At 47.1% G+C, this 15171-nt stretch overlaps 1 protein-coding gene across 2 annotated transcripts in view; it reads left to right on the top strand.

Annotated features, from left to right (window-relative positions):
- Positions 1-3071: 3071 nt before the first annotated feature.
- RHBDL3 (rhomboid like 3) overlaps positions 3072-15171 on the top strand; it is a 60927-nt gene continuing 48827 nt past the window's right edge. The window contains exons 1-2 of one of the 2 annotated variants that reach the window (XM_088065549.1): positions 3072-3191; positions 6710-6733. In XM_088065549.1, the coding sequence (XP_087921675.1) occupies positions 3072-3191; positions 6710-6733 (144 nt within the window). The remainder of the gene's footprint in view (positions 3192-6709; positions 6734-15171) is intronic. The other variant, XM_088065551.1, reaches the window with a different exon arrangement.

Genomic DNA, 15171 nt, shown 5'->3' with positions numbered 1-15171 from the left:
ACCTAGTAGGAGAGCTCCCTTTTAAGACAGCTGCCCCAAAAAGGGATAATGGCAGATTTAATTATTTCCTAACTACAGCCAAAAAGACAATTCAAACCAGGTGCACCCAATGACAGTTACTGTGGCAGAAGAGGGCTTCAGGTGGAAAGACTGGAGTGCCTTTTCACTTCTGGACTTGGAAAGTTCTAAGTACAACATGGAATAGAGAGGGTCAGGAGGATGGTCTTTCAACACAAGTCAGAAATCACAGAAGACGCTGGACTTCATTTTTTCTCACAATTCCTTCACTTCAGGAGGGAGAGTACCCTTGAGTCAGGGAGAAGCCAAATGGTAGCATATATAGTCTAATTCATATTGGTTCTGAAAGGTAAACTTGTGTTGTCCCAGCACAAGGAGTATGATGCTCAGAGAGTCCTTTACCACTGTTACCTTTTGGACTTGAGTTTAAGACCCTGTCTCAAACCGTCTATGGTCCCTAGAGATTTTTAGCTTTCTTCATGAGTCTGAAGAGGTTAATCTGACAGTTAATCTGATCCAGTTCCAGCTGTGTATGTGCTATCTAAGTTCCTCCTAAGGTTGTGTTTGTGTGCAGCATTTTGGGGTTTTGATCCAAAATGCTGCATTTTCCTTCAGAAGTTGCCTCCCAGGTCTGGCCAGCTGGCTGAGCTCTGGTATGGAAATCAAGCCGGGTAGGTTTCTCCACAGAGTTCAAATTGTCAGAATTGGGAATTTTTGTAAAAGCCCTTTGGGGCTACTTTGGGTGGAGAAAGGACTGGTGAACAAACTCTTTAGATTTGATCCAGAGGGCTTAGCTAGCAGATGTTGGCTGGGTCCCTACTTTGAGGGGAGGTTATTGCATATTCATGAGCTGACCTTTTGAGCCACTTCCAATGCAGGGAGGATGCACATCTACATTTTGTTTGCAGTATTTGGAATATATGTTACCTATATGACTGTGAAAATGGGTTGGGGTTTATTATCTCAAATCTTTGCTGTCTGTATTTTGTCTGAAGTCCTTCCTTCTGTCTACATCTGCTCTGGGGTGGCCCAGAAACCCCCCAGTTTATCTAGCAATTACTGTCTCCCAAGGTAGCGTCACCAGGGTATACAGTGGGGAGAAATGACATTCTAAATTAAGAGACTCTCACACACTTGCAAGATGATAATTTGTCTGTAACAAAACTCCTCATTAGAATACTGTTAATTTCCTTTCTGTGACAATTATAGCACAGCACTAGCTCATATGTGCAATGTGCAGAGATATTTCCCTGAAAAAAAAAATCATTACCACTAGTGAAAAACAGTCCTTAGAGGAGAAAAATGAACATGTAATTTTGCAGCAATTTCCCAATTTAGTGGGAGTTTGGTGTTAAGGTAAGGAGTTTTGGGGCTTCTCCCTGTTGATTGCATTAATGTTAGACTTCACAGTTGGCATTTTCCCACTAGCATCTAGAATCAGAGATGATACAGTCCCCAACTGAGTGGAACCTGTTACCCCTGAAATTCAGCTCATTTATTCTCTCTTCACTCTAAAAACTTGCTTCCCTCCTCCCTACAGACATCTTTAAATGACTGCTGTTTCTTTCTGTTGGCATAGCATATTTTTGCTTATCCATCTGTTTCGAAGTTTTGATGAGGTTTAGTTTTTCAATCAAAAAGAGATTGTTTGTATAATCATTGTTTAGTGCCTGGAATATTTTGGCAGGAGTGGTGTTGTATGAGTGAAGTGGGTTAGTGCTTCTCAGAAGGGCTGGATTTGGTATCCTGTTCTTATCCTTCAGGAGAGCAGGCTGGACAGGCTCGAGACCAGCGAGAAATGGCTCAAGGAATTGCCTTTAAATGTGCAGAAGGTCTGCTGCTTTTTCACTTACATCATTAACAGGAGAGAAGCCCTCCTTTTCATCAGTTGCACTGAAGACCTCAGAAGAGCTTTTATTTTGTTGTCATTTTCCTGCCTGAATCCTGATCTAGAAAAGTTCTGTCCAGGTCCAAGGGTCCTGGTTTACTTCTCTGCTATGCTCTGCTACTGTAGGATGGAAGATCCTGCTCCTTTCCCAGAGGTATTCCAGCTGGATTCGTTTTACTTTTGCTTTTTGTTTTTGTGGTTGGTTGATTTTTAAACAGATTGCAGAGAAAAGAGGGACTTCCAGCTTGGTTCTGTACTCTTGACTGAGGTGTGTCTGATCTGGTACTGGATCTTTCCATCAAGAAAATATGGCCTGTGGTGCTGGACTCTGCTCTGACTGTGCTCTGTCTGGCTTTTAGCAGAAAGCAGAGGTACTGGCACCATGTGGATCAGCCTGGCTCTGCTCGCCCTTCCCCCTTGCCAGCCTGCTATTTCTGTACTTGATTGGAAGAAGCTAAAACTGCTGGATTTTTGCCGGCACTCAAGGCATTCCTCAAGTTCCTAATCCAGGCTCCAGATGGTTAAATCACCCATCCTGACATATAGGAACAAATAATTACAGTACAAGATGTAAACCCCACACCAGCCCCTCACGGTGAGACTCTGGGACAGAAGTCGCCTGCAGAGAGCCCCGATGAACCGGCACGTCTGGTCCCCACGCCGCAAGCTTCCCGGTGCCGGCCACGGCCGAGCCTCCGCGGGTCGCCCCGTGGGAGGCGGTGCCGGCCGTGGGCAGGGGCCACCCGGCGCTGCTCCCCGCGCCGCTGCCCAGCCCGCATCCTCGGACGTGCCGCAGCTCCTGGCTCTGCCTCCGAGAGCCCCCGGGGCTCCCCCCGCGCCGGGAAGGGCGGACCCCCGTCCCCGGGCGATGGCTCGGGGGAGGCGCCGGCCGTGCCCGGGCCGGGGGCACCGCCCGGCCGCAGGGGCGGGAGGCGGGGAGGGGTCACTGCCCCGGCCGGAGTTCGGCCGCCGGGATGCCGCCCGCCGGCGCTGCCCGCGCTAATTGGATGTTCAGTGGATGGAGGATTTCCTCCCCTCCCGGCTGCGGGAGTCATGAAGGCAGGCTCGGCTGCGCTTGAAAGTTTGCCAAGCAGCAGCTAGGTTTAATTTCTTTAAGGATCTGGGGAGAAGGGGGGGCGGGGGCTGGAGGGGACCGTTTCCAAGCATGGGAGACAGGCTGCCGGAGCCTCACGCCAGCTCTTCCCCTGCTGTGGCTGCCAGCTCGGAGGCGGAAGAAATCGAGGTGCTGGACTCCGAGGATGTCCTACCTATGGCCGCAGAGGATGTAAGTTTCCTTTGCGCGGTATCTTCTCCCCTCTCCCCTGGGCCGGGATAATCGGCTCAAGCTATTCATAGCTGAAGCCCGGGATGGGCACAGGAGCGGGGCCGGTGACCCTGCGGGACGAGGGAAAGCCGCCGTCCCCGCCGCCCTCCCGCCGCCCTACGCGCCTCCCGCCGCTGGGTGTCTGCGGACTCCAGCAGCCGCCGGGCTGGCTCCGTCCCCGGGGCAGCAGCTCCCGTCCCTCCAAGCTCCGGCGGCCCGGACAGCCTCCCGGTTCGCTGGGTGCCCGTGTCCGGTGGGGAGATGCCGGCGGGTGACAGATGGCCGGGCAGGGGCAGCGGACTGCGCACGGACGCGACTACGGAGCCAGGAGAGAGGCTGACACCTTGGCTCGAGGGGCTGCCAGGGGACAGAGAGCTTCTCCAGAGTCACAGCCACCCGGAGGGTGACAGATGTGAAAAGCTCCTGCTTTCGGGAGCTGCTCCCTCTTCCAGCCCCCGATCAACAAACAGACGAGTAAGTTTTCTCCTCGGCTCGACAGGGCTGATGGCTTCTCTCCACCCTCCGAGCTCTGATGGCACGTGAGGGTGGGATAACTTAGCACCGGCTCTCTGCTCACCCAGCCCAGAAGGACGCGAAGGGGTCCTGCGCACTCCAGATCTGCGCCTGCCGTGCTGAACGGCAGTGCCTGCAGAGCTGAGGCAGTTGTTCTGCATCTGCCGGACCCGGAGGCAGGGGCTCGCTGTGCACCTGTCTGGGAGGGAGTGAACGTGAGAGATCCTGCATTCCTGGTGCATCCCAGGACTGCTCACAGCTCTCCTTCCCAGCAAACTCGGCTGGGATGAGGACTGCAAAGTGTTTGCTCAGTCTGCAGCGGTAAGTGCAGAGTCTGTTCCAGCCTGTCAGACATAAAGCAGAGATACTAAACGTGTTTCTGAAGTGGGCTCTGGCTTGGGTATTGTACCACTATGAAAGGGACACTCGGGAGGTGAACCTCCAGCAGTGGCGCATCCCCTTGGCCCTCTCTACCTTTTTTGATGGTGCTGAAGGAAGCTGCCCAGGAATGTTGAGGGACAGAGCCTGCTCTTCACCCCCCAGCCTTTCCTTCTGAATCACCTAGAATTCGTTTGCTGTTGAATTTTCCTCCCAGAGGGTAGCAGAGGAAGTGCAGTTGCTTGCTAGAGCTGCATTCCCCAGTCTATGTTCCTGAGCACAGTGCAGTCGGGAGGGAGCGTGTGATGCAGTTTGACCTCTGCTACAACACTGCCAGACAGTCCTAAGAAGAAATGCCTGACTCAGGGGCGTGTGTAGCTTTGACTTAGAAAGGGTGGCTTTCCAGGAGCTTTCACAGTCCAGGTTTCCAAACCCCACTGCTTGCTTACATCAGACTGTGACCTTTTCTTCTCTGACAAATTTTGTGCTTGTCTGGATGGTCCTACAAGAAAGATTTCCTGTTGTGATACACGTGGGCCCCTTGGAGTTGCTCCAGCCTCTATGCAAATGCAGCCATTAGCAATTCAGTCCTGCCAGGGGGCCCAGGGGATGCTGAAATGCTGAGTGCCTGGCAGGATTGGGCTCCTGGGACAAGAGCTGTCCCTGATGAAATCTAGATTCTCATCCCAGTTCTGCTGCTGCCTTGCTGTTTGACCTTGAGGTAGGACAGCTTGGATCAGATCCAGCTTACAATGTCTTGCTATTACTTGCATTGTTATTTGACTCTGGTACCTTGTTTTCTATAATCAACAAAACTAAAGCCAGCAGCTGCACTGGTTATGGGAAGCTGTTGAGACCTGGCAATAGATGATGTGACAGAAGCCTGAGGTATCATGTATCATCTACAAGTCAGAAAAGCAGGAAGTGGTGTAAATGCCCTCCTTCTACTCTGCCAAGATTTCCTGCTGAAACAAGCAGGCTAGAGAGCATCATCTCTGAAAATTTCAACTGCTCTGTGCTACTCTGTGCCCCCTGAGACCTAACTGGGGCTTGATTTTGTGTTGTTGCTATTACATCTAAAAGCCTGATGGAAGCTCTCTGGCTTGGCCAGCAAGAACTGACACAGGGTCAGTTCTTTATGTGTTATTAACCACAAAAATACAACATAGTGGGGGATTGGCTGTCACGGCCTTGACGGTATATAACAGCTCAGCTGTGATGTCATTGTAGCTCTCAGAGCAGCATTCCATAAAGCCAGGATTCAGGCAGTCCCCAAGTGTTCAGTTTAAAGTGCTGGGCTGATTTATGATGATAAATGGGAACTTATAAATGGAAAGAGACATGGAGAGGAGGCAAGCCAACAAGTTAACAATAAAAAGGAATTCAGTGGCCTGATACTCCACTGTCTCCACTCAATTCTGCTTTAGATTTGTCTACCATGTGAAAGGAAATGTTCTTCCAGGACTAGATAAGACTCTCACCAGATTTCTGCTTTGCTAATAACACTGTGAGGAGATTAGCTTCCAGGAGTCTGATAGTTGTTGTTTTACTCAATTTGTTTTTTTCTGGGAAGGTGAATGAGGCACAAAAAAAGATGTGGTGCTGAACAGCACTTCAGACAATGGAGCTGGAAATGTGCACATGTGCAAAAGTTTCTGGGGATCCTAAGCCAGTGGTTACCCCAGTGCTGCCCCACTGTCTGTTGCTGTCTTCTCAACTGGCCCCTAAATCGAGGATAGACGAGATCCTTAAACAATTCATTAGGAATTTCTTCTGTTTCATTGGACAGTGAGGCAGCAAGTCTGGGTCAGGGAGGTGAGCTGACATCAGTTGCTCTCCAAAGTATAAATCAGAGCCGGTTTCCAGCTTATTTTTTCTGTTTCCAAGTGACAAGGACTTGTGTAGTGTTGACATGGTTGTGAACATTGAAGTGGAGCTTCCTCCTATGCAGCATTTTTGAGGCAGATCTGATAGAACAAAATATGTGGGGTAAATCCTTGGAGTGGGCTCTCTCCAGCCTTCCACCCTCCCACCTTGTGCAAGAGGAATTACTTGTTTTTCAGATGTGGACATGTGAGGTTCAGAGAACTGATGGGTTATCAAAAAGCCTTTGCAGAAAGCCAGAGTCAGGAGCAGGCAGTAGACCAGGCTCTGACAACACAGCAAAGCAATTGATGGGTCAGTGTTGGGCCACAGGATCTCAGAAAGTGATCTGGCCAAACATTGCTAATTCATCCCTTGCCTCAATATACACAGAGCTTTCTTGATCTCTGTGAGTAAAAAACCCTTTTTTCCTTGCTTGCCTGCAATAGAGAAAGTGGGAGAAAATAGATATAACACATGAATGTTTTGAGTTCATCCTAATTTGGATTTGTAAATGAAAACTGTTCTCCCTGTGTTTGGTAGATTCCCCTGCCTCCTCCTCCGGAAGGGTAGGTGATTCTGGGATGAAGAAGGATGTTGGAAATGGCATTAAATCATTTGGTTATTTCTCTGTTAGAATGTACTTCCACAGTTTACTGCATGTTTAATGTCGTTGCTCTTATACCTTCTTTTTATTCTTTTTCCTCCCTTATGCTGCCTCTCAGCACTGGAAAGCCCTATTTGATCAGGTATGTGAACTACTGATATATTCTCTCTGTCTTGTGAGCAAATAGCCTAACCTCTGGTTAATTTCCTCTGTACTGGCTTTCCCCTGCATTTAAAATACAGCCTAGGAGTAATGTGCTGCATGTTCCCAGTTCCCAGGATGCTGGTGTGCAAGTCATAATTATCACGGCTGTTCTGGGCCTTTCTCTCAGTTTCTCTTCTGAGTAGGCAGGGACAGGAGTGAGCCCATCCCTGGCGGCACAGGGGCTGAGCCAAGGTGCTGCAGGAGGTGCTCTGCTGCCAGTTGTGCTGTCCTTGCTTGTGGATTAAAGGATCTTCTATTCTTTTAGGCAAGCAGACTAAGACCTGTAAAACCGCACTGTGTTCTTTGAAATGGCTCCCCAGCTACTAAACTGACTTCTGCAGGGTTACATCATCCAGGCAGGACCTGCTGCTTTAAACTTGCACAGGATAAACAAAGAATCTGCTTCTATACCAAAGGCTGTGGTTCTGTCAGATAAATGCCTTGGGTCTGATCTGTAGCTGGCTGAAGTCAGCACAGCTCTGAAGAACTTTGAACTATAGCTGCTGAGATTTTGGGTTGTGGGTTCTAGTTTGTAAATTATGCTTTTAGCTGCTTTAACTGATACGTTTGCTTTGTGGTACCCCCTCCATCTGCTGGATTGTAATGTGTAGCAGCTATAAACAGAGAAATTTTTCTAGGGTTGATTTGCTTCTAAACTGCAGCACTCTCTTGATGTCACAAACTTTTGCGCTGTTGTGCGTGCATGTAAATGTCACCTTCTGTAAGGGAGCTCGCTCTGATGCTGGCATCATCCTGGCAATAAAGTTCGGATGGGATTTCATCCCTGCTTTATGAGGCAATAATCTTGCCTCTGTGTCTGGCTGAACTGCAAAGCCAAAAGCTGTGACGCAGCCTGCAAAAGGATGTCCTTGGTACCCTGGGGGTCCTGTTATCATTCAGCTATTAACTGGGGCTGCCTGTTCTGATGAGAGCTCATTTATACCCAGTTAGCCGTGACCAACTGCTAATCCACGTGTCTGGACTGCAGCAAGTTGGCTGTGGTACAGTCAGCTGGCAGTTGGGAGCTGGGTATTGTGATTGTTGATCACACCTAAATGGTGTGGTGTGTTTGAATTCACTGGGGCTCATAGGGGATGCTGCCACTGAAAAGGTGGATGCAAAATAAATTGCTTGTGGTCTGGGCTGAATGTTTTTTCCAGCCACTTTAAATGCTCCTGTCTCCAGCACTGGCCCTTATTTGGAGTCTTATTCTACAAGCATCCTTTGAAGTCATTGAGTCCTTGTGGGATGGGGCTGTTGGCTGTTAGCTACCTCAGGCTCAAAGAGAGGAATCTGTAATTTCCCATTGGACTTACTTGAATAGTAGATGGGATTTTTTTCCTTCTTTTTTTTTTTTTTTTCTTTTTAAGGGAAGGGAGAGTTTGACTGTTGGATGTACAGAACATTAGCCCAGTAATAATGGAACAGGCTGTAAAGGCAAAACTTCAATAATTAGCTATGCTTCAATTAGAGCTGCAGTTGAATTTTAAACTTTGTCTGTAAGACTTTATTGTCAAAGAGAATGCAACCTGTGACAAACTACACTTAAGTCCTGAATAAATCAATAATGTCCTTGTTGCCTGTGGGCAAAGCTGACGTCTTTCTGAAGCATTATACCAGCAAAGCAATGCAATTAGTCCTGCAGTGAATTGCAAGATGCTGTTTGTCACGGAACAAGGTTGCTATTTCCCAGCAGCAGTGTGCCAGGAGGAGAGGGGAACACTTTGTTTAGCTCTGATTTGCATCCATGTGAAACACGAGGACAGTATTAATAACTAGAGAAATCTTGTGTGTTGGCACTGGGAACAGTTACAGCTCTCCCTGGGCATCAGGACCTGGCTGGGTGTGTACTCAGAGTGGAAATGGGTAGCCCAGGGTGCGCCTGCATTTGTGACACATGGGCTGGGACTGGGAACCACCCTCTCAGTTGAGACACCTGGACCTCTGCTCTCACCACCTCCCAGGAGAGAAAAAGAAGGCTCTGGAGAAAGTGTAAAGAGTGGTTGGGAATTTACAGGCTGGTAGTCTGCAAGTGACTTGTTGCTGTTATATACTCCATCATCCCAGAAAGCTGAGAAGGAGAGGTCAGTGCACAAACACACAGCCTTTGAGAGGGGAAAGAAATTACTATTAATGCTCTCTTATTTGTTTGTTTTTATTCTGAAGAGATATTTTTAAAACTTTTATTTAAGTTTACTGACAAAAAAAGCACCAGGTTTCTGTTTGGACATACAAAATTTAAGGGGTTTGGTTTTTTTATGATTCCCCCCCCCCCAGCTTAAATTAAAAATTCAAAACTTCTTGATGAAAAAATTGCTGCTCAGCCATAAAGCAGTGCTTTTTGCTTGGTTATTTTAGGAGAGAGGACTGACTGACCATGTTTTCTGGAGGAATTTTTTATTTGTTTTGATCCAGCCCTAATCTGTCACACCGGGAACTGTCAGTGACTCAAGCCAAGATTTTCAGCCACTTGCAGATTGATTCATTTAAGAAGTAAAGGAACTTAAATTAGACAAAAAGTTAGACCCAGAACTGCTTCCTATGCTTTGAGGTTCAAAGAAGCCCCTCCCAGGACAAAATCCTGACTACACTGAAGCAAGTACCAAAATTCCTCCTGGATTTAGTGGGCTCAGCACTTCACCCAAGAGTTTGGGAACAGGCAGACTCACAGCTCTTCAGTGCTGCAGCCAGACAGTTACAGTTCAGCTGCTGCCTCATACTGTGCTTGCAAGATGTGGTTTTTATTACAAGGCCATGGCCCTCGGGCAGCTCTAACTCACTTTTATATGGGAACTTTTATAGGGATTCATACATTTATTTATTGTGCTCATAAACACCCTCCACCCCCACACACACATTAGCTCTGCATCTGCTGCCTTCTACAGAGCCTTCACCATTGCTGTGTGCTCTGTGCTGTCTCCGTGAAGAATCTGAGCTCTGAGCAGAGCAAACTCTCTCCATCCTTCTGCAATCACTTGGGGTTTTCTTCATTTGTTCTTCAGTGGCCAAAGCCCCATTTTTTTGTTAATCTTCTGGTAAGGTTGAAAATGCAACAATCCCAGGAGTAGCTGCTGACAGTTTCATGCTTCTCTGTGCTAATAAGATCCGTTAATTGCCTTGCACTCAGACATGAGAACATCTCCCAGTCCTTGCTGAAGTCAAATTGCCTGATGGTTGGAGAGTGAGTCTGCAGATAAGTGTCCTGAGGGGAAGTTCCTGCTTTTCTATGTCCTCTCTAGGCCTCGGGTGCAGTTCTTTGCCTCCATGTCCCCAGTGCCCCTGCTTTGGCAATGATTGCAGCTCATTGGTGTTATACAGCCTGTGGCTGGGCTGGTTGAAAGGGGCTATCTAGGACAACAGTGGTTTTTTTTGGGACAAGCCTGCCTTTCTGAAGGTGGCTTTTAACCTTTTTAGATGCCAAGAGCTTGTATCATCTTCTCTGTTTCCCCATCCCTGTGGCTGCTGAGATTTTGAGGGTGAATTAGCATTATCAGCCCTCATCATGGAGTTTGAACTTCTCACCCATACCCTGATTTGTAGTCATGACAACAAACTTGTCTTAAATAGACTCACACAAAACTCTCCAAAAAGACCCTCTTCACTAGCTCAACACCTTGATCCTATTGCTTGTCAGTCCAGGCTGTGTTTTTGTTGCAGCTGCTTTAGAAATCCTAGATTCCTCCCTGAGACTTGTATGTGGGTGTGATGGCAACAGATGAACAGAGTTTATGGGGAATGCAGAGAGATGCCAAGTTACCCAGTCTGTGTAGGCAGCTAATAGAAAACTTGAGCTCAGAAACAAGGCTGTAGAGATAGACATGCACTTGCCAGGAAGAGTTCATTTGCTGACACTACCAGCAGTGGGTGCAGCTGAACCTGCTCCTCCATGGTCTCATAAAACATTAAAATATGCTTTAAAAGATGCTGACTTTGCAGCTGCCTTAAATCCAGGGCTAGTTCCTGCACAACTGAAATTGTAGAGCAATCCATAAAATTGGGGCAGCTATTATCATGGCTGGAGGTAACTGAGGAAGGGAATTATTTTGAACTTAATGATCTTTTATGTTAACGGTCCCTTTTCTCTGGGTAGCCTTTGGCGCAGGCAGGCAGAGCTAGTTCCCACACTGCAAAAGAAATTCCAGTTTATTTACTGGGGCACTGTTGAGCTAAACATGACCTTTCACTCTGAAAAATTTCCCTGCCTATTGTTACTGGCAAACCCCTGCTAGCTGTGACTGCAGGACCTCTCCAGGCAGGTTTCACTGAGCTCTAGGCAGTGGTTTGTGGCTTGAGATTTCATCTCTTTCTCTAGAAAGCAACTTGTGTCTCACTGCTGGTTTGTTGGATTACTGGGAACAGGTGGAGCAAAAACTGTAATGTAAAGAATAGGAAATTATGGCAGTGATAGCAGCAGTATAGGTAGGGGGGGTTGAGCCCAGAATTGTGTGTAATCTCCAAGTCCTTGCCTGAATTTTGGACTACTGCTGCCTTTTTAGTGTTCTTTGGGACATCTGTCTGCATTTAAATTGGAGTGGTGCTGCAGATAGGAGGCTATGGTGCAATTAGGAAATAGTCATCAACTTGTTACTTCATCTGCTGAGGTGACTGGGGAATCAGAGGTGCTGGTGGGAAGACTGTCCATGGTAATAACAGATTAGCATCCAGGCCCCAAACCAGCATCTGCCTTGTCTGCCATATCAGATGCTTCTGAGGGTGTGACAAGAAATGTGTCGCCTTCTCCCCCATCCGCCAAGCTGTGCATTGTAAAAGGGAGAGATATTTTAAAATCTACGAGGGTCTCTTGGCAATGCACAGAGGGGATTCTGCATCTGCCCCATGCCTTGAAGCCTAATCTCATTTACAGTTGTCAGCGTGGGCTGCTGGAGGAGATGAAAGGCAGAGGACAAGGAGGGAGAACAGATTAGTCTTGAGCAGAGGACACCGGGAGTGCACCTGCCTCTGCCCCGCTACCTTGAGGAGGGGCAGCAGGAGCAGCTGGGCATGTGTCATCTGTTGCTCTTTGAGGCACCCAGCCATGGAGCACACGATTAATGACTCAAGGGGCTGGGCTTTTGTGAGTGATAAAGCCCTGGGATTTAGGCTGGGCTCTCAGGCCTTTTCTCTGAGCAACACCATCATTTTACATTTCTCAAGTGGTGTTGTGGTCACAGCGAGCTGCTGTCTGTGGCCACAATGCTTCCCTTTCTCCTCTCTCCCCAAACTGGGCTGACCTTTGTCATGCAGCATTAACCCTTTGACTCCTCCACTTTGGGTTATGGCATTGGGAAAAAAAAATAATCCCTTCAAATTCATTGCCCTGTGGATAGCCTTGAAGGGAAGAAGGCGCTGGTAGGAGAGGATCTGTTTTTGCTGAAGGAGGTTGGTTTGCTGATGCCCTCTGGATTATCAATTCCTTACTGCCTTCAGCCAAAGGCTTTTTTGAATACAGCCTGGGAAAGGGGAGGGGAATTTATCCTTCCCTCAGCCAAGGAGGGAAACTTAGGCATTGAGCAGCAAATATATGTCCAAGAGACTATTCCCTATGCAGAATAATGTCTTTTACCATGCCTGGATTAGTCTGTGTCTATCTCCAGTGTTGTTACAGTGGATGGCAATCTCCCAGCACTTCAAGCCTTATACCCAGATTTGGCTTTTAGCCACAATACCCTGGATTGATGGCTCAGCATGAAAAAGCCACATGGAGGTCATTAATGATCTTCCCATCCCTTGCAAGATGAACAGCAAAAATGTCCCAGGTTCCTCCTTAATCTTCTAATACCTCTGTACATGGAGGACCAGCCAGCCCTTGCACTGAACGTGGATCTCTGAGATTGTATTTACACCTTCCCTACAGTGTGAAAGGTTTGTAATCAGCTACCCCATTTCTCCCTTCCCTGGCTATCTGGACACTCCTCTCTCCAATCCCACCAGCCTGTACACAGACTGTTGGCTTTGACTAGTGCAAAAAGTTGGGAGTACAAGCCATCAGTATGAACCAGATATTGGCAGCATAGAAAACACAGCACTCTTAAGCTTGTGCCAGTAAAAGCAGGCATCTCCTGAAATGTTTAAAGGAGTCATAGCAAGCACACCCAAAAACACATGGAGGCTGAGTCAGTCTTACACAGCTCATGAGATACTGGCAGCTTGATGCCTCTAGATTTGTAAAAAGTCTCAGGAGGCTTCCTACTCATTACACATTTGTGTACCTTCCACGTCTGAGCCTAGAAACCTGCACTGTGGAGTGAAGTGTCCAAGAGGGATGTTGAGCTGTGTCCAGAGCTGTGTGTCTCTGCTGCTTCCTGATCCCAGCTGCAGTGTGAGGCTTTGGAATCTCCACTCTGCCATTTCAGCTAAATGTGTGAGATGGGATTTAGGCACATAGATCCTTGCTAGTGCATTGTTCTCAAATCCTGTCTTGCACATAGAAAATCACTGAAGCAAAAAAACATTTAAGCCTGCATATTTAGAAAGAAAGGGGAGAAAAAGCCATAAACACAGAGTGGATTGATGCTGTTTTGCAAATCAGCTGGTGCATTGTACTCTGTGGCTGTGTGCTGTCATGACAGAGAAGGAGAAGAGATCATCTCGTCTCCAGAGGAACAAGCCAGCTGCTAAGCGAGTGGAAACAGTTTGGAGGTGCTTTTCTACACCATTATTGCTTACGCCTGTAACATTTACAGGACTTTTAAAGTTACTCTCTACCAGACCTGGAAAACAAATTATTTCTCCTCTACAGTAGGAAGTATGATGTTCCCATTGCTTGCTGGTATTTGCAGTCATTGCAAAAGTACTGGGGCACATTTGCAAATTGAATGCAGCAGTGGGAGTGTTTGAGTTTGACAGCAGCCAAGGAAGCTGTGATCTCTTTCTGCCTCCTCACTAGGTGTTGTACTATATGTTGGTCTGAAATCAGTTAAGTACCAACAGACCATGAGACAAAGTTGATGGGATTCAGCTGATGGGCTGTTTTCCTACACCATTATACATACAGGCTCCTGAGGAAAGCTGATTGCTGAATGCCCTGGATTTTTGTGTGATTCAAATCTTGTTGTGTTTGTCTGTTCAAGCTGTAGCACTTCTTTCCCTCTCCCAGTCTCCTGAGTGTGGCAACAACCCCAATTTGGCTGCTCAGGGTGACATAGGCAATATTCTGTTCACTAGAGGCAATTTCTTGGTGAAAAGTGTAGTTAAAGTCCTGAATGTTTGTGATCCCTCTGAGCCTCACTTGGACCTTGAATTCTTTCAACTTTAAAACTCCACACTAGCAAGACACAGAGAATTTATGTGTTCTTTGTGTCCATTCCTGTTGCTTAGGAGCAGCTATCTGCAGTGACCCGGTGTTGTTGGTGAGAAGACTAACAATGTATGAAACTGATGTTTAGCGAGCAAGATCGATGTTATCTCTAGGAACTGTTCTTCATGTTTGATACTTGACATACTTTGTAAATAGCAAATGCTCTGGAGTCTCCTGGATTGCATGAGGGAAAGATGAATGAGACAGCTGAAGGCAGAGCTGTTTGTGACTATTATCAAACCTCTGGTCTGATGCACTTCTTCAGGGCAGTGTTCCCTGAGGAAACATCTCTGCCTCAGTGATCCTCCACAAATAGGTACCAGTGATGATGGAGTCCCTGGTTGGTGTAGCATACTTATTTGTGATGTACAATGGTAGTGGAAGTGTTTGTTGCTGGCAGCCTGCAGTCAGTGAGATGTAGCCTTGTTTGCCTCTTGACAGAGAAAGAATCAATAATATAGAACTTGAAAAACCAAAAGTGTCACATAAACTATTGGAGGACCTGATCCTGAATGCTCTGACTTGGTTTAGCAAAGCATTTGAAAACAAGTGTGCCAGTTGTCCTGGATTATTTATGTGTCTGACATAAACTGTGTGTTTTGCAGGGGTTGGTATCAGAATGGGGTGTGCTCTAAAGAATTTAGAGAGCAAAGTTGGTTTTTAGTTCTGCCCCTTGGCTCTAAGATAGAGCCAGATGCTTGTCTTCCTGCCACTCCTCTCACGTTTACCCTCACACTGAAAGATAATGGGGATTAGAATTTGAGCATCTTTTGTCACTGCAGGCAGTGGCCTCCATGGAATGATGTTGGTTTTTAGCCTTGTCTTTTGCCCTAGGGAAGAAAATCAAAGTGTTTATTGTGATTCCTTCTGTTTGAAGTGCTGCCTCTTCCCTCATCTACTCCCTCTTGGCTGCTGATAGAGGAGTTGCTTTTGCACGGTCCTGCTATCACTGGATTTCTGTCTCTGTCAGAGAGAGAGGAGTCAACAGGGAGGACACAAACATTTTTCCTTTGTATGTCCTCTGACAATAGTATTTAGGTCTTGGGGAAATGTTTCTTTTTGCATGTATTTGTGCATAT

Source organism: Pseudopodoces humilis, chromosome 21, assembly GCF_049639895.1.
Source record: "Pseudopodoces humilis isolate 2021_Gansu_Grassland_sample_001 chromosome 21, ASM4963989v1, whole genome shotgun sequence".
NCBI lineage: Eukaryota > Metazoa > Chordata > Aves > Passeriformes > Paridae > Pseudopodoces > Pseudopodoces humilis.
This window is presented reverse-complemented; position numbering and strand designations above follow the sequence as displayed.